Below are 21,403 nucleotides of genomic sequence, written 5' to 3'. Positions count from 1 at the left end.
GCTTCTGGAGGTAGGTTGTTCCACTGGTTAATTGTTCTAACTGTCGGGAAGTTTCTCCTTAGTTCTAGGTTGCTTCTCTCCTTGATTAGTTTCCATCTGTTGCTTCTTGTCCTGCCTTCAGGCGCTTTGGAGAATAGCTTGACTCCCTCTTCTTTGTGGCAGCCCCTGAGATATTGGAACCCTGCTATCATGTCCCCCCTCGTCCTTCTCTTCATTAGCGGTGTATGTGTCTGGAATAAACAAATCTCATCCCTAAGCATTAGTTATTCTCTCTCAGTATAAAAAAATCTGAGTATCATAGAAGCATAACCCCATATTTAGTGCTAATCTAACAGATCATGGAATATGGTATGCATGGAGAAGGAAATTTAATAACTGTTCTATAAATGCCAGTTTAGCCCTGAAAGGGAAGAAGGCATAAGAAATAATAACATTGCTTTCAAGATTGTGTTATATCTTTTAACGATAAAATAGAGTTCTAATAATTTCCTCTATCTTAAAGGGCTAATAGCTGTATAAATGTATCAAATATATGGGCTGCTGAATTAACCATAGTTTACTTTCAGCATTATGTTTGCATGTATCCCCCTCTCCATTATTATCCTTCATTCTATAGGGAGTAAACAAGCTTAATATATTCATGTTTAATCAAAACTAATAATACAATCAGAAATAATAGCCTAATTAAGTAAAATACACATTTTTTCTGACAATATTTAATTATCAATTCCAAAATTCTATAAAATGTTTATAAATTTGTTTATTTGAAAACTAAGTTAATTGTTATTGTCAGTGATGTTAATGCTTGGGAGTGCAATGTGGTAGTTAAGGTGTTAAACTATGTGTAGTCCTTGACTTACAACAGTTCATTTAGTAACCGTTCAAGAGATCACCTTTAATGACCTTCTGACAAGCAATCAATGGGGAAGCCAGATTCACTTAACAACGTTACTAACTTAAAAACTGCAATGATTCACTTAACTACTGTGGCAAGAAAGATTGTAAAGTGGGGCAAAACTCACCTAATAAATGTTCCACTTAGCAGCATAAACTTTTGGCTCAATTGTGGTTGTAACTTGAGGACTACCTGTAGCTAATGCCATTCTCCGACATGGAAATTAGTTCACCATGAATTCTAGAAGGACAGCAGGATATAAATCTAATGAATAAATAAAATCAGAAACATTTTATTTTGCCGTAAAGTAATTTGATGGACTTCTTCCCATTTTTCTTAATACAGGTTATCAACCTACAAGTGCAAATTATAAAAAGCAGATTGTAGAATTAGGAGGTTTAGCAGAGACTTTGGTTTTATCGCTAACACTTGTTGAAAATCAACTTTCTGAGAAATTATGGATCATTAAAACTTTGCAACATCTTTCTATTTCTGGTTAGTATGATTTATATTTTTAAAATATTGTAGCTAATCCTTGTCTATTTTACTTTCTTTTTCAGTAAAATACTGGCAATTCAAAGGGAGCTAATTATGAATCTTTTTGTATTTCAGAAGCAAATTGTAAACTTATGATGAAAGCTCAAGCACCAAGAATACTATGTTCTCATCTGAATGACATTGACCCCTCTGGGCAATTATTATTCCGTTCCTCAGAAATCCTTTGGAATTTATTAGAAAAAACCTCCAAGGACCAAATTATCGACCAGCTCAGTAACTTGGAATGTGTACAGTTAAGCGTATATATAAAATACTGTATATAAACCTAGATTTTTACATGTTAGTTTATAAATTAGATGCTGGCATTTTTATCTTGTATTTTTCAATACTTTAAAAGTAAAGTATAACAAGCATTTCTTTTACTAATGTTTCATTCTATTTGAATTATTGATATAAAATAAATTATTTTATTATTAACATAATGAAATCAATAGATTATGGACTAACTACTACCTGCCTTCTAAACCTTTGCTATGTAACATTTATTGGTTTATTTGGTGTATTAAACCAAAGAACGAAAAAACATGACATGGAGATAGTGACCACAATTTAGAGGACCAGCTGACATGCAGTGACCACAATTTAGAGGACCAGCTGTAGCTGCCATTTGTCCAACATTATCTTAACTTTGAACAGACACTGAATAAATGTTTTTAAATGAGGACTTAAGTATTTAAAATTTTAATATCTAGGAATGATATTATATTTTCGGTTAGAAATACATAGATATTAAAATATAGAATTATGTTCTTTTACTTAGTGCTCTGAAGGAAGCATTTACTAATCTACTTATACATGGTTTCCGCCATTATGATCGTCAGTTAAGAAATGACATTTTGGTGATAGCTACCCTTGTTGCTCAGAACCCAGGAGCTCCAATGATCGTATGTATACTTGGTTTTGAATTTTGGACACTTAAAACTAAATATTGAGAATTAGTGCCAGCTTTTTTAGTATAGCACAGCCTTTCCTCCCTAAAACACATTTATGTTAACTGGATGTTTTTCTAAATAATTATTTCTTGTCTTAGAATTCTATACTATAAAGAAAAACATAGAATTATATTTTCAGCGATGGCAGTAAAATATGGCAGGCATACTAAAGTCTTATAAAAAAGGTTTATTAAATGATAGGATTTCAGAAGTTGTGACACAGAAGATAAGAAATTAACTACTGTGAAAACAGAATCAACACTGAAAAACTTGTAGAAGAGATAGGAATCTTCTAATCTTGACTTTTTCTCTTACCTTAAAGTGAGTTTCAAATTTTATACCTGATAGCTGTTGCAAAATATTATTGGATCAAATATAATGTTCTCCTTTTTTCCCCTTTTGTGTGTGTGTGTCTGTCTGTCTGTCTGTGTTTGCTTTTATCTTAGTACTTTTATCCTGTATTAAAAATATACTTTCCTGTATCATATTATCATATTTCTGCTACTGTGCATTAGTTTGCATATTAATATTATAGATCTGTTATCCAGCTGATAAAGGCAAGATGAATTTTCTGTACAAAAAAATGCTAAGAAAGTATGAATAATAAAAGCCTGAACCTGCATAATTTTTACTCTTCAGTGAATTAGGAACTAAAGATTGCTACTTCTATATGTTTCTTCTTTTTCTTCTTTGTTATTCAACTGTCATTTTGTATTGTCACATTTTGCCTTGGGCAAACTCTAACGGCAATATCTTCTGGCCTAATATAATTGTTTTGATGATGAGTTAACTCCTTAATAGGTGGTCCATTTCTCAATGATCATAAGAAAGCTTTATTGTAAGTCCATCATTCCAACCAAGAGAAATAAAATGCCTGGGTTTTGTTTTTTTTCTAATTAGTTTTGTATATAAAATTGCCTTTATGAAGACATCATCCATTTTTAAAGGATTCAGGAAATTATATTTCATCTTCAGAATTGGATCTACTCTTTTTTCTTTATCCCAGAGCTTTTGCAATATCACTAAAATTAATAATTCTGTTACTTTTTAAGACCTAAACAAAGAATAATCCTAAATTGGTCCATTTCAAATGTCTGTTAACATTGATTTACAAATGCCATTTTATATTTTCTAAAAAGTAATTTCTATTCATCCATTCATTCCACTGTTAAAAATATTTCCATGTGTTTTAGTCTATTATAAATTTTTAAAATAGCACAAATACAACAGTTTTTGCACATATCTTAACTTTATATGTATGTGTGTTTAGGAAACTGGATTTGCCAAGCAATTAATACTATTTGCCACTTTTGATGAAGGTTAGTATTTTTTAACCATTAACACTATCATGTAAATGTGAACTGTGGATTTTTATTTATAAATTTATAATTCATTCACAGTGAAAAGTCATAACCCTTTGGTAAAAGGTCTTAAGTTTACTTCCTGCTATGAAGACTTTGAGCTGAAAAAGCTGCTGCTTAACATGCTTACTGTACTAGCAAAAGATTTATGTTCTGTTCAGGTAAGTCATAACATAATTGGATGGAATCATAATTCATCAAGACTTTTAATACTATTGTACATGTTTTCAGAGAGTTCTACTAATATGTCTGTAAATACTTATTTGTGTTAAAATTGACAACACTGGTATATGTTCAGCTACTACAACTAAAAAGCTTTGTGCCAGTTATGTCACTTCTAGATGTCAAATTAAATAGACAAATATTTTACCTCAGAAGAATATTATTCTAAAATAATTTTATTCAGTGAGAAATAAATTAACAGTCCAATAATTGTATAAGTTCATAGAGTCAAGTAGGAACACATTATTGTCAAGTACAAAACATAGAATGATAGTTTTAAACAGATTATATCCTGCATATCCACTTCCCTAAGAAAATAAAGGAATACAATAGCAGTATCCAGTGTGTGTGTGTGAGAGAGAGGGGGGGGGAGAGGGAGGGAGGGAGGGAGGGAGAGAGAGAGAGAGAGAGAGAGAGAGAGAGAGAGAATATGGGTGTTGGTTGTAGTTGTGAATGACTGGTACCAGCAGATATACACTTTACATTCATTGTGACATCTATCAAAAGTGGCAAACCAATAGTATACAAGGAGCATTACATTTCAAATTTTACACAAAATATAACTTAAAAACAAGCTTTCTGCATATACTAGCTAGAGAAGGTCAAAAAATATGTGTTATTGTTACACTATTACTATTCAAACTTATTTTTCTTTTCAAATTATATTTTATCTCCTTTCCCTGTTTAGCTGTTGCATGAGGGTAAGGTTATACTGGCTTTGTTTCATTATTTAAAACCAAATGAAAAGGGAGGAGCACTTGATATGTCTGCAGCACAGTATGAAGAATTACAGCTTCTTGCTATTGCTACATTAGCAACAATGGCTCCCTTATTGATAGAAGACTATATGCTGTGCCAAGGAAATACTCGCCTTCTGCTGTTTCTAGAATGGTGTGTGAGCAATGGTGAGTCAATAAAGCAAATTACTTTTAGCTGTGGTGGTGCAGTGGTTAGAATGCAGTATTGCAGACTGTTGTTGTTCGTCCATCGATTTTCGATGAAGACCTTGACATCTTGTGGATTGTGGGCCATCAACGGTGTGTCCGTAGATGGCTGATTAGACCGATGTTAGCACGGAATGTTCTGCCACATACTGAACAGAGAAATGTGGACACTGTTGCTTCAGCATTTGCAGCTCTGGCTTTACAGAGTAACTCACTGCTCACTGCCAGGAGTTTGATGCTGACTGGCTCAAGGTTGACTCAGCTTCCATCCTTCCAAGGTTGGTAAAATGAGGATCCAGATTGTTGGGGACCATATGCTGACTCTGTAAACCGCTTAAAGGGGGCTGTTAAGCATTATGAAGTGGTATATAAGTCTTAATGCTATTGCCATTGATAATGAAATACTGTGATTTTTGATATAGAGCTAAATTTGCTTTTAGGCTGAGAACTGCTTGGTTTCATCCTGCTTGGTTTTCTACATAATTTCTATCCTTATAAGAAAGCAAGAAATCTCACGTTGCAGCATCCCTATAGTCACATGATCAAAATTTGGATACTTAGCAACTGGCATGTATTTATGACAGTTGAAGGGTCCTGGATCATGTGCTTTTGCGACTTGACAAGCAAAGTCAATGGGGAAGCCAGATTCACTTAACAATCATGAACTACCTTAGCAACTGCAACATTTTTTACTGGACAACTGTGGCAAGAAAGGACATAAAATGGAGCAAAATCTCATTTAACAGCTTAGCAGTGAAAAGTTTGGGCTCAGTTGTGGTCACAAGTTGAGGACTACTATATGGAAAATCTTGAAATGAAAAACTTACTAAATTAAGGTAGTACTGTTAAGTGCAATACATAGCAACATTTTCTGAGAACATACTCAGCAAAAATATTTTTTAAAAAATATTATATAAATAGCAAGGAATTTCTGCATGTTCTATGCCACCATGTAGATTTGGAGATTGAAGCCAGATGTACAGCATATTTTTTGCCAGAATATCAAAGAGCCATGATAAAGTCTTCCTTTTTCCTAGGGAGAATATATGTTCAATTAAACTTTAGAATTATAGAATTAGATATTTGATTAAATATTATGGAAATATCTATGCTACAGTAATATAGTAGAGTGCTTATATTTACAATAATGTAATTGTAATTAATAAATTATTCAATATTAATATGAAAGGCCTTATAATCTAATTTGAAATAAAACATATAATTTTCTTTGCAGATCCCTTCTTTACTCAAGGTAATAGTTTCCATGGTACAGGTGGTCGTGGCACCAAACTTGCACAGATGCGCTTCTGCTTGAGAGTCCTGAATCCAATTGTATCTCTCGGTGATGATGCTGTGAATGTTGACCTTTGTGATCAAGGGGCAATTCATCAACTGTTAGGTAACATATATCTGAAATTAATTTTGTTTGATTAACTTAAAGTTGTTTGAATAAAAATAAAACTCAGTTTTATTCTTACTATACTTTAAAACAACATCATTTTTCCTCATATTTTTCAAATGACTGTATTTGTAAGCCCTTTCTAATATACAACACATTTAATAGCAGGGCAATCTTAAACAGGGCATTTCTGGAATCTTCTTGGGGTTTTGTTTGTTTTATTTGTAAAACCAAATGCAGCGAGTTGGTTCAAAAGTAGCATGAATTTACAAAAGACATAAGGGGTATAATTAGAACAGAAAATATTAATTCTGTAATAATAGCATTCTATATATTTTATCTAAAGGTATGAATGCTATTTTTCATATGCGGAGAGCATGATTACAACTTTATATTTCTTCCCCGGTATGTTTCATAGTATTCCATTCAAAGGAATGTTTGCAGTTGGATTAAATTCCTTTCTCTAGTCTCATAGCTTTGAGGATGAGAATTTGTATTCTTCAATATGAAGAATCTTGACTGAAATGCCCTTACCCCTGCCAAGTAACTATTTTGTTCCCTACAATGGAATAATTTTTTGATTTGGAGCTTTAGGCTTCATTATCTTCCTTCATTCCCTCTACTGAGAAATACGAATCCTCAGACAAATGACATTTATATTGGGAGATCTGACTTAGAGGGTGGGCAATTCACAGTTTCTTTGCTCAAGGAGCTTCTGGCTTGTAACATTAGAATATCTATATCTATAGACAGATAGATAGATAGATAGATAGATAGATAGATAGATAGATAGATAGATAGACAGACAGACAGACAGACAGACAGACAGACAGACAGACAGACAGACAGACAGACAGACAGACAGACAGACAGACAGACAGACAAATATAGATATAGATGATATAGATATAGATATAGATATATAGATATGTATATAGATATATAGATATATATATATTGGCAATTTATACAGGTCAATATACAGTACATGGCAAGAACTATCAATGCTATAATTCTGTTTTGTTTAAGATTGAGAACATTGCAAAAGATAAAAATGTACATTGCAAAAAGTAAAATGTTTGCTTTTTCTCAGAGTCTGAATAAAGAATTAATGTGCATGGTTCTTGTTAACATTTGTGTGTTCAAAAAACATACTGAAGGAAGGGTATCAGACTGACATCAATCTCTTAAATCGCATGACTGATTTCTCCAATAGATTGGACAAGAAAAGATAATCACCATTTAATTTTTTGTTTCTCCTAATAAAAATGCTGTATCCTAATACAAACCCTAACTTCCAGTAAGTTTTCCTTTTTACATTAAAAGGTAATATGCATAGGTTTGAGATGTATTAAATTTGCAAAATAATTATGTAATATATTCTACTGATATAATAATTTCTAGTGTAGCAGCCAAAACCATCCTTATTGTTGTTTTCCACTAGGTATCTTAAAAACTACCACAACTAATCATAAAGATTCCGCCCTTGTGATGGAGATTCAGAGTGATCTCTTTCTTATTTTGTCAACTCTTTGTGAAAGTAATCTCCATAGAAAGGTTTGTATTTCCTCACTGACTTCAAAAGTTCATTGTGTGAATTTCTAATGAATAAGAAAGTGAAAAGTGAGCTTATGTTCAAAGTTTATTTTATTATTTTATTTTATTTTTTGATTCTATAGTGTCACTATGCATTTAGTATCACTGAACTGGTATTCCTGAGTTGCTTTTGATGTGACTGGATTTTCAGATAACTTGGCTTTGGGATTGCATTATAACATGAAACAATAAAGATCAGGAGCAACCACATATAAATTGCAAAATATAGTATAACTATTTTTATTTATGTAATTATGTATATAAATGTACACTGGAACGTTTTAAAAGAATCTTGGAGATCGTGTAATGCATCCCTATGCCCATGAATAAATCCATTTTTATAACATCACTGATAGAGGCAATCTAGCCTTTGTTTATAAACAATGTCAGCAAAGAGAATCTATCACTTCCCAAAGCAGAACGTTCTATTCCAGATTCTTTCTGATGTCTACTTGAAGTCTGCTTCTATGTCCCATTAAGTCCATTGCTTCTTACAGCCATTTGTTTAGTAACCATTCAAAGTTACATTGAAAAAGTGACTCATAACTGTTTTTCACACTTATTACTGTTGTAGCATCTCCATGGTCACATGATCAAAATTTGGCAATTGGCATATATTTATGCAGTGTCCTGGAGTCATGTGATCAGCTTGTTGTGACTTTCTGATAAGCAAAGTCAATGGGGAAGCCAACTTCAGTTAGCAACCCCGTTACTAACTTAAAACTGCAGTAATTCATTTAACAACTGTGGCAAGAAAGATCATAAAATGAGGCAAAACTCACTTAACAATTGGCTTGTTTAGCAACAGAACATTTGGGTTCAATTGTTGTAAGTCAATAATTACTTTTATTACATTGCAGGTATGTTTCCTTTCAGTCTTCCCAGGTTAAATATACGTCACACTTCCCATCTTTTTCTCCTGAGTTTTATCTTGTAAATTCCTTATCATTTTGGTTTCTCATTTTTGCTGCAGTATAGGTTTACAGTTTTCAAATCAGAAGCAGATAAAATTGTTTAGGATCCAATTATTATAACATCTCTAAACCTACTGACAGATCTTTAAAGGAGCCCTCTCTTTTCATGGCCTCAGGAAGATATGTTCTTAAGTAAAGGGAATGCCACATGGTCACATCCTGTTACCATCTCTGTAAAATCTCTTATTCCAAATGAATATTTTCCTGAGCCTGCCTAGCTATTGTGGAAGCCCAATAAAAGGCAAACCTCTTGTAATGGATATTGAGAATATGATTATGCCAAATTTGAAGCTTTTCGCTCTTTCATATCCAAATACTACATACCTGCATGCTCCTGTTAGTTAATTACCTTCCTAAAGTATTATGCTCCAAATGGACACAATATTTTAGATCCAGTTTGAGCAAAGTAGAACAGACAGGAACAATTATTTATAGTTCTTACAGAATAATGTAAGTTTCATTATTAAATAGGAGCTCTTTGGATGGGAAGGAGTGGATACCCTTATTCCATTTATGAAGATAGATGCCAAAAATTTCTATAGTGGATTGGGTCATAATCGTCTTCTTTTCTGTGCTCTGGACTGCTTATGGTAAATATAGCTATTTCAAAAATTTTAATCTTTGAAAGAAGGGAGACAGACAGGCAAATTAGTTAAATAAATTCAATGGATCATAAAAAATCAAAAGCATTTTCTTAGTTTAGACTTTAAATGTTTAATTTTAAATGGTTGTGATATTTAATTACTGATTTTTTTTATTTTAGTTTTGTTACTATTAAGAATGGACATGAATTGGTTTTGCTTTAAAATTCCAGCCAACTTTAATCTCCCTGTTTACTCTCCTAGTACAAATATTAAATTCAAACCAGTGCTTTGTACAAATAAGGGCAATATTTTGTAGATCCTTAATAAATGATCTTTCGATATACAGCTTATATCAATCATACTAATAATTTGACTTATGGGAGAATTGCCATAAATCAAGTGGAGCATGTACTTTGCATACAGAAGTCTCAAATCCTGGGCAAAAAAATTCATATATGAAACTGGAGTGCTTTTAAGAATTATGTGGCAATATAGATGGAAGTATAGACAGGGCCAGGATCTCGGGAGAAAAAGAAACACATTCAGGGACACAAGCTGATATTAGACATTTCTTCACATTTATATTCATATATATTTACAGAACATATATACACATGCATAAGTTTAAACCAATATTGAAAGCTTCAGGGAACATAGCAGAAAAATAAGGAAGCAAAAGGGAAAACACAGGGGAGCACATAGGGATGACATCAGACATTGTCAAGGGGGAAGTTGGAATAAGCATTTAGGAGAAAGTTGAAATGGTGGAACTCAGTGAGAAGGGATGAGGAAGGAAATGCAGAAGAGAGCAAAGGGGAGGCTGGGAGCATTGCAGGATAGTAGAGTCTACCAGGAAGAAGAGGGACAGATCAGAAAATACAAGTAGTCCTTGCTTAATGACCCTAACTGGACTGGAATTTCCATTGTTAAGCAATGCAGTCCTTAGGACAGGGCCTCATGCTTCTGCCCTGCTGTGCTCACCTGAAATTCAACAAGTCCCACTCTCCTTATTTCTGCCCTTTTACTGCCCTGGATATGAAAAAATGTGGGAGGGAGGGAGGGAGGTGGAGCATACGGATCAGAAAATATATGATCCACATACTTTTTGCATTCTTGCCTTCAATCCTAGGTTGGTACTATAGTGCCAATAGCACTGGGTTAGCTAAATCATTGATGCTATATAATAGAATATATGTTTTTGAAAATAAATTAAATTTTTGAGATTAAATGTTTGCCAAATCAGGCTGTAGTAGTTTAATGTCAGCCACAGCAATTCTTAATAAAACATTATTAAATAAAATGTGAAAATACCTTTTCTTTATTTTGGACTTTGTATATGATTAATTATATTAGAAATTCTCTCCCTTTGCAGCTTGTTAGTGAAAATCATTCATTGAAAGTATAACGTTTAAATTGAAAGCATATCCTACAAACTGAAAATATTTTTTTTTAAGGTGCTGTGTCATGGGTTGCACTATTTTGGAAGACTATTTTCTTGAAAAAGAAGGTCTCTTCACTCTATTAGATTTGCTTTTAGTAAGTAGTATTATTTACATAAAAGTAGACAAAAATATTGACTATATTTTACTGAATTTTCTCAAAGTATATACGGTCATCAAAATATTATTTTAATAAAGTAATTAATATTTCTTAATATTACAGTTAACATATTTTAACTTGTGCATATATATGACATCTACATTAATGTAGTATAAAAGACTATGTGTTTTAAAGAAAGTACCCTATAGCAAACTACATAAGAAAAAAAGAGGGGAAATAAAGGCAAAACCAGAACAGGAACATAAAACCTCTTATAAAAGAGCAAAACTAAACTAAAGTCAGAAAAAGCCCACAAGTAATTTATACCTAATTCTAAATATGAAAAGAAAAAGATAGATGGGGAACTCATCAAATTTGCAGATGACACCAAAGTGGCAAAAATAGCCCACACTCCCGAAGATAAGCTTAAGATACAGGAGGATCTTGACAGACTTGAACATTGGGTGCTATCTAACAAAATGAAATTCAATGATGAAAAAAGTAAGGTTCTCCATTTAGGCAAGAAAAACCAAATGCACAGGTATAGTATAGGGAGTACCTTGTTCAAGAGTAGCAACTGTGAGAGGGATCTTGGAGTCCTAGTGGACAATCACTTAAATATGAGCCAGCAGTGTGCTGCAGCTGCCAAAAAAGCCAACACAGTGCTAGGCTGCATTAACAGAGGGATAGAATCAAGATCACGTGAAGTGTTAATACCACTTTACAATGCCTTGGTAAGGTCACACTTGGAATACTGCATCCAGTTTTGGTCACCACGATGTAAAAAAGATGCTGAGACTCTAGAAAGAGTACAGAGAAGAGCAACAAAGATGATTAGGGGACTGGAGGCTAAAACATATAAGGAACGGTTGCTGGAATTGGGTATGTCTAGTCTAATGAAGAGAAGGACGAGGGGGGACATGATAGCAGCGTTCCAATATCTCAGAGGTTGCCACAAAGAAGAGGGAGTCAAGCTATTTTCCAAAGTACCTGAAGGCAGGACAAGAAGCAACGGGTGGAAACTAATCAAGATGAGAAGCAACCTACAACTAAGGAAAAATTTCCTGACAGTTAGAACAATTAATCAGTAGAATGACTTGCCTTCAGAAATTATGGATGCTCCAACATGGGAAGTTTTTAAGAAAACCATTTGTCTGAAATGGTATAGGGTTTCCTGCCTGAGCAGGGGTTTGGATTAGAAGACCTCCAAGGGCCCTTCAAACTCTGTTATTCTGTTAAATTCTTTACATATTAAAATATTCTAGAGTTTGTAGATATAGTTTAATAAAAAATTAATATTTTAACCCTTAGGCTTTTTTTCTAAAAACACAATTAACCACAGTTATCTAAATAATGGCATTATAAGAAATACAGGTAGTCCTCAACTTACAATCACAATTGAGCCCAAAAATTTTGTTTTGGGCTCAGGTGTTAAGACATTTGTTAAGTGAATATTGCCACATTTTACCATTTTTCTTGCCAAAGTTGTTAAATGAATTCCTGCAATTGTTAAGTTAGTAACATAGTTTTTAAGTGAATCCAGCTTCCCCATTGACTTTGCTTGTCATAAATTTGCAAAAGATAATCATATGACCTGGGGACACTGCAACTGTCATTAAATACGAGTCAGTTGCCAAATGTCTGAATTTTGATCACATGACATAATTGTGAAAAAGTGTCATAATTGTGAAAAAAGGTTATGTCACTTTTTTCAGTGTTGTTGTAACTTTGAATAGTCAGTAAATGAACTGTTGTAAATCAAGGACTACCTGTATATAAGTCAGGTAAAATAAATAATTAAGTCAATACAGTCATAGCATTTACCAAAGTTGCTTAAAATTGACTCCATGTCTAGCATATAAGGCTCACCTTTTTAAAATGTCTTAGGGAGTCTAAGAGAATATTTTGCTGAAATGATTTGAATTTTTAGTCATAAGAAATATATTTAACATTGCTTTAAAGCCTAAAGCATTTATTGGGAAATATAGGATACTCTTGTATATTGTCTAAATTGAAATTTGTTTTTTTAAATCGGTAATAAATTGTCAGTTATCTTACTAAAGACCTTTTCAAATATTTTCAATGCCTCTGATATTTCAGAGAATGCAAAGTAATTGAGTTCAAACAATGTATTTTTACATTGTTTGAACCCAAAACTTTACAGAAATTTAACTCTATTACTTTTTCAACTATTTTAAATAAATTCTCAGTTAAGAAAATGTTTTTATTCAGATACTCTAGGAGCATTTTATGTTAATCAGTAAAATAGTTTTTATAATGATTGCTTAGATGTAAAGCTACCATTTTTCAATTCTAATACTGTCACAGTAGGAGAGTAAAAAGGGATGAAAATTACACAGTCAGATCTATTCCTATTCTGTCCCAAAGTAATGCTGTGTTATAGAAATTATAAATTTAGGAGTGCCAGTGTGATGTAATGGTTGAGTTTTTGGACAAAGATTAGGGATATCTAAGTTCAAGTCCAACCTCAGCCATTGAAGGTGACTGGATAATTTTGGGCTGGATTTTTTGCTGGGGGGAAAATAGGAGAAGGGATTCCTGTCTACATTGCCTTGAATTCCTGTGCAAAAAGTGGGATATAAATCAAACAGATTAATTTCCTTTAAGAAAATATGTCTTGAACGCATGCAATCGTGTTAAATTTATTAAAATAATACTTTGCAGAAACAATTGTTCATTCTATTTGTATGCTTTATTCAAAACCATATAACTGTGTTTCAGAAAACTTAGAATTCTTAAAAAACATTATTCCCTAAAATGGAGTAAAGGATCTAAGTAAAAGTTTTGTTAGGACTTAAATTATGTATCACCTATTATTGTCAGAAAAAAGAAGACTACATACAGGATTGAAGAAAAAGCAAAAATGTCAAATATCCAATCAGCACTGAACTGATTTTTAATAGGATTACTTTCATAGTTTGAACATACTTGTGAAACAGTGAAAGTTAGAAACTTGCAATTAACTTTTCTAAAATTGGGACAAATATTCTTTGGAGTTAAAATTTTCCAGATATTATGCATAATACAATGCCCTTAAAATTAAAAAAATATATTAAAAGTTTTGTATGTAATTTTGAAACGTATTTTTCATTTTTCTATGCATGGTAATAAATTAAAGATTTCAAAAAATATTTGTTTCATATATCCCTAATATACTTGTTTCATACACCCTAAAATAAACACTATGTTATACATTTCAACATGAATTTAAAATTCTATGGTCTCATAATTTCAGGTTACAGAGAGCTTCTCATTCACTTCATTATTATGGAATACCTTTATGTTAAAATATTCTATATATTTGAATTCCTGTAGTTAATATTGGTTAAATGGTAATAATTATTTTTAAAAATATTTTAGGTCTTTGGTTATTTCATTCATAACTTCCTTTCTTTCCTGTTTTTTTCTGTAAAGTTAAATCAAAAGAATGTATGTAACCTAATTCTTGGAATATTAGTTGAATTTTGTGATAATCCTAAAACTGTATCCCACATCAATGTTTGGCGAGGGAAAAAAGACCAAACAGCAGCTAATTTGTTAATAAACTTATGGAGACAAGAAGAAGAAGAGATGGGAGTGAAACATGATAAAGCTGGAAGAATTGTTGGTAAGTATTGGTCCATGGTATTTTACCTCATGAACAACCATAGTGTGAAGCAGTGGTGGGATTCAAATATGTGAACAACTGGTTCTCTGTGTGGATGTCGCTTCCAGAAGTCTATTCTGGGCCTGGGCAACAAAAAATTAGCTACCAGTTCTGCCAAAGTGGTGCGAACCGGCTGAATCCTACCACTGGTCTGAAAGCAATCTTAAGTTTTCAGTTTTTCTTAATCCTATATAGATACTTCTGCTATGACTAAAATTGTTTTTAATGCTTTGATGTTAGAAGAAACGTGGGTAAGTCAGTCAATAGAAAAGCTGGACAGGAGAAGGCTTGATCTGCAGTTAACCACTGGCAAAAATCACTTGAACGCATCAACTTATGACAGCAGTTCCAATATCAGTTATTAGGCAAATTACACAGTCATTAAAAGCAATGTCACATGATCATGACTTCTGATTTCTTCCCGGGTTCTCCATTGCATTTGTTTGTAGGAAGCTGGCAGTGAAGATTATAAATAGTGATCACCTGACTGTGGGATACTACAACTACAATAATTGTGCACTAGTTGCAAAGTGTCCAAATTATAATTGTAATTGCAGGGGCATGTGGCAGCTGCGATTTTGAGGGCCAGTCCTCATTTGGTGCTGTCATACCTTCAAACGGTTGCTTCAATGAGCAGTAGCTAAACAAGAACTACTTGTACCAGAATCATTGATTCATTTATCATATTTATATGGCCATCCATTTTTTTATGAAAAAGTCACCAGGTAGCATATAGTAAAAAACACAAAACAGTAATATAAAAAAACCCATCACCAAATCTATAAAATTTAACATTTCTGATTAAAAAGCAAAGAGCAGGCAGCAGGAATTAACAGAATGGAAGCACCCCAGCAACTCACATGTTTTCCACTATAAACGTCTGTAGACATCTGGACTATTATTAAAAGTCATAGTTCATATTTGAGGAAGATGGACAGCTACAAAATATAAATAAATAATACATAAATGCATATATACTTTATCTATCTATCTATGGCTGAACTTGAGAATTGTGTTGTGCTTTAACTACAGTTAGTGAAATCAGAAACAGGATGAACTTCCTGAAAATGTACCAGTATATTATTTAAAAAAGTAAGAACATGCTTTTTTCCATGATTTGTTTACCATGAAATAGCATTTGAAACAGAAATTGTTTTTCATAAACATCATCAGTTTCCTAGAAAATAATGATTTGTACCAGTGAAGATAATATAGAGATCAGAATGTGATACAATAAATATGATTCCTAACAAATGTTCTGTTATTTTTCTGCAACCAATTACATAGGTTGAATTTATATTTGGACATTAAAATCATATATTACCTCAATCATTAAAATAGAGACAACATTGTTATAAATATAATATGATGTTGTTTTTTTTAAAAAGCTGGAAAGTTTTTGAATAATATGAAATCTGCTATTAGAAGAATTGATGTTAAATAACTTCACAATAAAATTTACATAAATATATACTACTGCTGTAGTAATGGCTGAAAATGTTTGATTGCAAACAGGGCTCTTTTTGTCATAGAACACCCAGAACAGAGTTCCGGCACCTTTTTTGGATGGAACCTTGTAGGGTAGGAAAGGTGGGTTGTATGACATCTGTGAGTTCCGGCACCTTTTTTTTATTATTACAAAAAAAGCATTGATTGCAAACATTTATAATTCTTTGTTTATATACTATTAAGAAATATGGACAGTTGTGAGAATTTTACTGTTTTTGCAGATCCTTCCATACTGATATGTCTCACAGAGGTTTTATAAGTAAAGCAATTCCAATTTTCATCATATAATATCTGCATTAAGAAATTATTTCTGAAATTTTTATTTTTAAAAAAATACAGGATGCAGTTACATTTCACTAAAAATATTACAGTTGTTGTAGACCTTTTAATAAGTGTTTTTTTAATGCTATAGATACAAAGAAGCCACTAGTTGGCCAGTTCCAAAAAACACAAGAAATAATTCCAATGCCTGCTAGCTGTCCCACTATTGCTGTCATGGATGTTGCTGAAAATATGAGGGCAAAAATTTATTGTCTAATATGTAAATTAGGTAAGAGCCATGATTTTGTTTCCAACAAATTGCTTTTCCATGTATTATAGATGATGAATAAAAGTAACAGAAAACAATTTGACACAAGCTAACATAAAAAAAAACAATTGTGAGGAATATAGTTAAGTTGCTATTACAAAACATTAGTAATAGAATTGTGAGTAATTGGTCTTGAAGATGCTTCTGTATATTTAATATGTAAAAAAGAGGTTCTGCAAATACAGGTAGTCCTCAAGTAACGATAGTAATTGCAACTGGAATTTCCATTGCTAAATGATGTAGTTGTAAAATGTGGTATCATGTGATGTGTCACTTAGTGACAGCAATCCCTATTCCAATGTTATCTGAATCCTACCAGTCATTGGGTAAAATTCCATCCCAACCCATGGCATTCCCAGCTTGGGAATCTCAAATCTCAGAAAGTAACGGACTGCCACCTCTTCAACTTCCTCACCCATCTTTATGTCTTATTTTTTAGTTACGCTACAGAGTGGCATGCAGCAATGACATGGCTGATAGGGCTGAATAGATGCCCAGAACTTCAACAATCTCAGCTGGACATTGTTGCCTTTAGGTCTCTACTTCAGCCTCAGTCACTGCTAGCTGCCTCAGCAGAAACCTTAGTATGGAAATTTGGAAGGCCTCAGAAATATTGTGAGAAGTATTGCCAGAAGGCAGCACTCAGTCTGGAAAAGAATACACAAGATTTGGAGATGAACATGCACAGCCTTGCAAAGAAGGCCTGCCATGGCCTGCAGCTGTTCACACAGGGCCAGGATAGACATACCTTGTTAGGAATAGGAGAAAGAAAATGGCAGGATGGAGGTAGCAAGGCCTGCAGAGCACACAGCATTGGGGGCAGCTGTTACTTTGTGCTCTGGCATTGGAGTGGCTGACCACAGTTAGGGCTTGAGGCAACACTCCTTGGTGGTGGTACTCCTTTCATGTTGGCTTGTGCTGGCAGTACTGAGACTGAAGTAGTGGCCTAAGATGGTGGAGGCTGGCTGAGATTGCTGAAGGCCCTGGGTCTCTACTTCAGCCCTTGTGCCGCTGTCACTGCCAAGAAGTCCACTGTGCGGTGCAGTCAAAAGAGCAGATAAGGGGTGGGAAGAGTTAAAACACATGAGTTCTGATTACATAACTTCAAAGACCAACCATTAAGTATCATCCAGTGTTTCTTGATGGGAATAATTTCATTTTGCAAATGTGTGCATTATACATAAATATTAGACAATGTTAATCTTTAAAATATAATGATGCTTTAAAAATAACAATTGATACATTACTTCAGGTTTTGAAAACTTGCCTGGACTCTGTGCAAGGGATTTTGTTACACTTGCTATTATACGCAGGTACCTAGACTTCAAGGTAAGTAGCGTAGCTTTTCATCTATTGTTTCATTGGTGCAGTTAGTAGATGTGGAGAAATGTATCTTTATTTCATCATTTTTAAATTCCCAAAACTATTTTAACTTTAAAAAAATAACTTAGTATTTGCTTCCTACATTTATTAATATACAGTAGCTTTCTCAGTGAATTAACACTTGACCTATATTGTTTGAAAGTATGATCATAATATCATTATTGGTAAAAACTAGAAAATATTTTAATGTTTTTTTCACAAACATTTCTAATTCGATATTAGACATCTGAGTCTGTTAATTTCATATTTGATATTATAGTTTTTTAGGTGACCTGTAACAAAAATGAAAAAAACAAATGTAGATTGATGTAAAGTAAAAATCTACGGATCTAACTAACCTTCAGAAACTTGATCAATTAAAGGAACTGCTTACTTCAGTGCATCTGTCAGTGGGCAGACATGTCAAACTCATGACATCGCGCGACATATCGGAGCTTTTTCTCCATTGCCGGCAATGGGATGGGCACGGTTTCCTGGTGATGCGTCTGGCCCATGGGCCGGCAGTTTGACACCCTAGTAGAGCAAGAGAGCATCATTGTATTCATCTTTCATACCATAATCTTAAAAGCTCGAGTTACAGTGGCACACAGGTTTTTAAAGAACTGCTGAGTTTTGCTTTCCAAAATTTCTTGAAAAATATTCCTTGACAAATTTGTCCAATACTACTTGGATAATGAACAGTTTATTGGTGTGGGGAGGGAAATTAATATGATACTGATATTTTAAAACACCTCATTTGTTTATCATATATAAAGGTTGGTGAGATCTGGGATGAAGTATGTGCAGAACTTAAAAAAGAAAAATTTAGACCAGTGACACCTGATCAGGAAGCATTACAACTTATTACTGAAGCCCTTGAAAACGTTGGAAAGATTGTAGTCTCTCTCCAAACTGAGATGCTAGAAAGCCAGCAGTTTCAGGAACTTCAGGAGGAGGAAAAATGTTATGGGAGGGTAAGTTTGTGACACAATAATTTATTTAGAAATAACTGTTATAGCTAGTTAAAACGTTACTTCTTTAATGCCATGGCAGTTTCATGGGACATATATGTAATATACTACATGAACTTTAGACATGAGACTATTTGCAGATATACAGTGACTTGAACTTTATGCTTTGCTAAACAATAAGCTAAGATTTTCTTTAAATTCTTTTTCCATTAAAAAGACTTCTAAAAAAATGAGAATGTTTCCTTCTCCTGTTTTCCATTCTAGATTCATTCTCTCCATAAACAAAAGGAAATGGTCAATAAATCTTGGGAAAATTTCTTAGCTCGCACATCAAATTATGAGGCTCTGAAGGTAAGAAAGCTATTCAGTAGACTTTACTAGGGATGATAATATATTTCAAATTCATATTTCTGTAAGTAACTGAATTAATAGTTTACTGATGAAGCCATTGCACTATTAATCATTTTAAAACTATTTTAAAAATAGATTTAATATTAAGAATATGAAAAAGCATGTTAAGAATAGGCAGTGAATAAATAAGAATTTCTATAATATGGACATAAGAATTCCTTTGATTTTTGTCATAGTTGTTGACAGCGTGCAGTTATTTTATGTAGCATGCTTTACATGTAGCATAACTATTTACATAATCACATCACTTTGGTTCAGGATTGACACTTAAAAAAGCATGGTTTGAAATATTCTATGTATCATTCTGACATTAAATTTCTCATTAACAAAACCTAATTTATTATGAACTTAAATGTTTCCATTTTTTTCCTAGAAAGCAAAAAGACTTCGAGAAAAATCTATAGAAAATTCTAGACCAAAGATGAAACACTATAGTGCAACTTTCCATCCAACTGACATTAAAGGCCTAAATACAACAGTGAGTAAAATTCTTAATTGTTCATTTCTAATCCAAATTAAAGCAATTAATTTTTATTTTATTATTTATATCCTACTTTTATTATTTTTACATATAACTCAAGTCACACTTTCTTCCTATTTTCCCTCTGACAACAAACCTCTTAGGTGAATGTCTATGGAGATTTTCAGTCATCCAGGTCATGGTTGTCCCAAAGGTGCTTTTTCAAGAGGCAACTGGACTTTCTTGTTTTTCTTTGAAGACGTTTCACTTCTCCTACAAGAAGCTTCTTCATAGTTGAAGTGAAATGTCTTCTAAGAAAAATAAGAAAGTCCATTTGCCTCTTGAAAAAGCTCCTTTGGGACACTTGTGAAGTGCGTTGGGCTGACAGAGAATGACTGACCCATCCATCTAGCTTTTGTGGCCAAGGAAGCACTCTGAAGGTCTCCCGTTTTCTAGCCTGGTGTCTTAACCACGAGACCAAATTGATTCAATCAAATATTTAAGATTTAAACCCCTGTAAAACATTTTGTATTACATTACCATAAAGCAGGATAATTCTGCAAATAAAATATTCAAACTTATATTAAAATTATTTTTTTCAGATAAACCATAAATATGCCAAAATATTAACTATATGATTCTACTATGCTCATGGCCCTATGGAAATTTAAGGAAAGCCTATTGCCATTTTATCAATGATTTTTTTGAAACTACAGTAGTATGAACCTTTTTTTCAGCAAGGCATTTCCAATATACATTTAGTATGTTAAAATAATTGTATTGAAACTGAATTTTTATTCGTGTTATAAATTGGATGGTTTAAAAGTATTAAATAATTGGCTTTGGTGCAAATGACCTCTAATATTTTTCTGTCTATGATTGTTGTAAAAGATTTTGATTTGAACATTAAATATCAATCAGGATATAGATGTGATTAGATACATATGTAGTGGTATTTTTGATTCTTTCTAACATACATAGATACACACATACACACAAAAAATACAATCTATTGGATTACATACTGTGAAAGTAAGCAGAATTTATAAGACTTCTACATGGAGGGAAGTGTGTAGTGGGGGGTCCCAGTTCTCTGTTCTGGGCCCAGTGCTCTTCAACATCTTCATCAACAATCTAGGCGAGGGGATAGATGGGGAACTCATCAAACTTGCAGACAACACCAAGCTGGCAGGAATAGCCAACACTCCAGAAGACAGGCTTAGGATACAGGAGGATCTGGACAGACTTGAACATTGGGTGCTATCTAACAAAATGAAATTCAATGATGAAAAAAGTAAGGTTCTCCATTTAGGCAAGAAAAACCAAATATACAGGTATAATATAGGGGGTACCTTGCTCAATAGTAGTAACTGTGAGAGAGATCTCGGAGTCCTAGTGGACAATCACTTAAATATGAGCCGGCAGCTGCA

The 21,403-nt window shown here is 33.1% G+C and overlaps 1 protein-coding gene across 1 annotated transcript in view; it reads left to right on the top strand.

Annotated features, from left to right (window-relative positions):
* Positions 1-21,403, top strand: part of CFAP69 (cilia and flagella associated protein 69) — a 36,364-nt gene that overhangs the window by 13,328 nt on the left and 1,633 nt on the right. Inside the window, exons 7-22 of the mRNA XM_015811851.1 lie at positions 1,241-1,390; positions 1,508-1,685; positions 2,214-2,337; positions 3,656-3,704; positions 3,786-3,907; positions 4,657-4,873; positions 6,147-6,311; positions 7,756-7,868; positions 9,353-9,471; positions 10,920-11,001; positions 14,440-14,632; positions 16,593-16,730; positions 18,022-18,098; positions 18,908-19,105; positions 19,367-19,453; positions 19,887-19,991. Of these exons, the coding sequence (XP_015667337.1) occupies positions 1,241-1,390; positions 1,508-1,685; positions 2,214-2,337; positions 3,656-3,704; positions 3,786-3,907; positions 4,657-4,873; positions 6,147-6,311; positions 7,756-7,868; positions 9,353-9,471; positions 10,920-11,001; positions 14,440-14,632; positions 16,593-16,730; positions 18,022-18,098; positions 18,908-19,105; positions 19,367-19,453; positions 19,887-19,991 (2,117 nt within the window). The remainder of the gene's footprint in view (positions 1-1,240; positions 1,391-1,507; positions 1,686-2,213; positions 2,338-3,655; positions 3,705-3,785; positions 3,908-4,656; positions 4,874-6,146; positions 6,312-7,755; positions 7,869-9,352; positions 9,472-10,919; positions 11,002-14,439; positions 14,633-16,592; positions 16,731-18,021; positions 18,099-18,907; positions 19,106-19,366; positions 19,454-19,886; positions 19,992-21,403) is intronic.

Source organism: Protobothrops mucrosquamatus, unplaced genomic scaffold (assembly GCF_001527695.2).
Source record: "Protobothrops mucrosquamatus isolate PMUCROS unplaced genomic scaffold, P.Mucros_1.0 scaffold53, whole genome shotgun sequence".
In the NCBI taxonomy this organism is placed as follows: domain Eukaryota; kingdom Metazoa; phylum Chordata; class Lepidosauria; order Squamata; family Viperidae; genus Protobothrops; species Protobothrops mucrosquamatus.
Note: the sequence above shows the minus strand (reverse complement) of the source record. Positions and strands in the feature narration are given on the sequence as shown.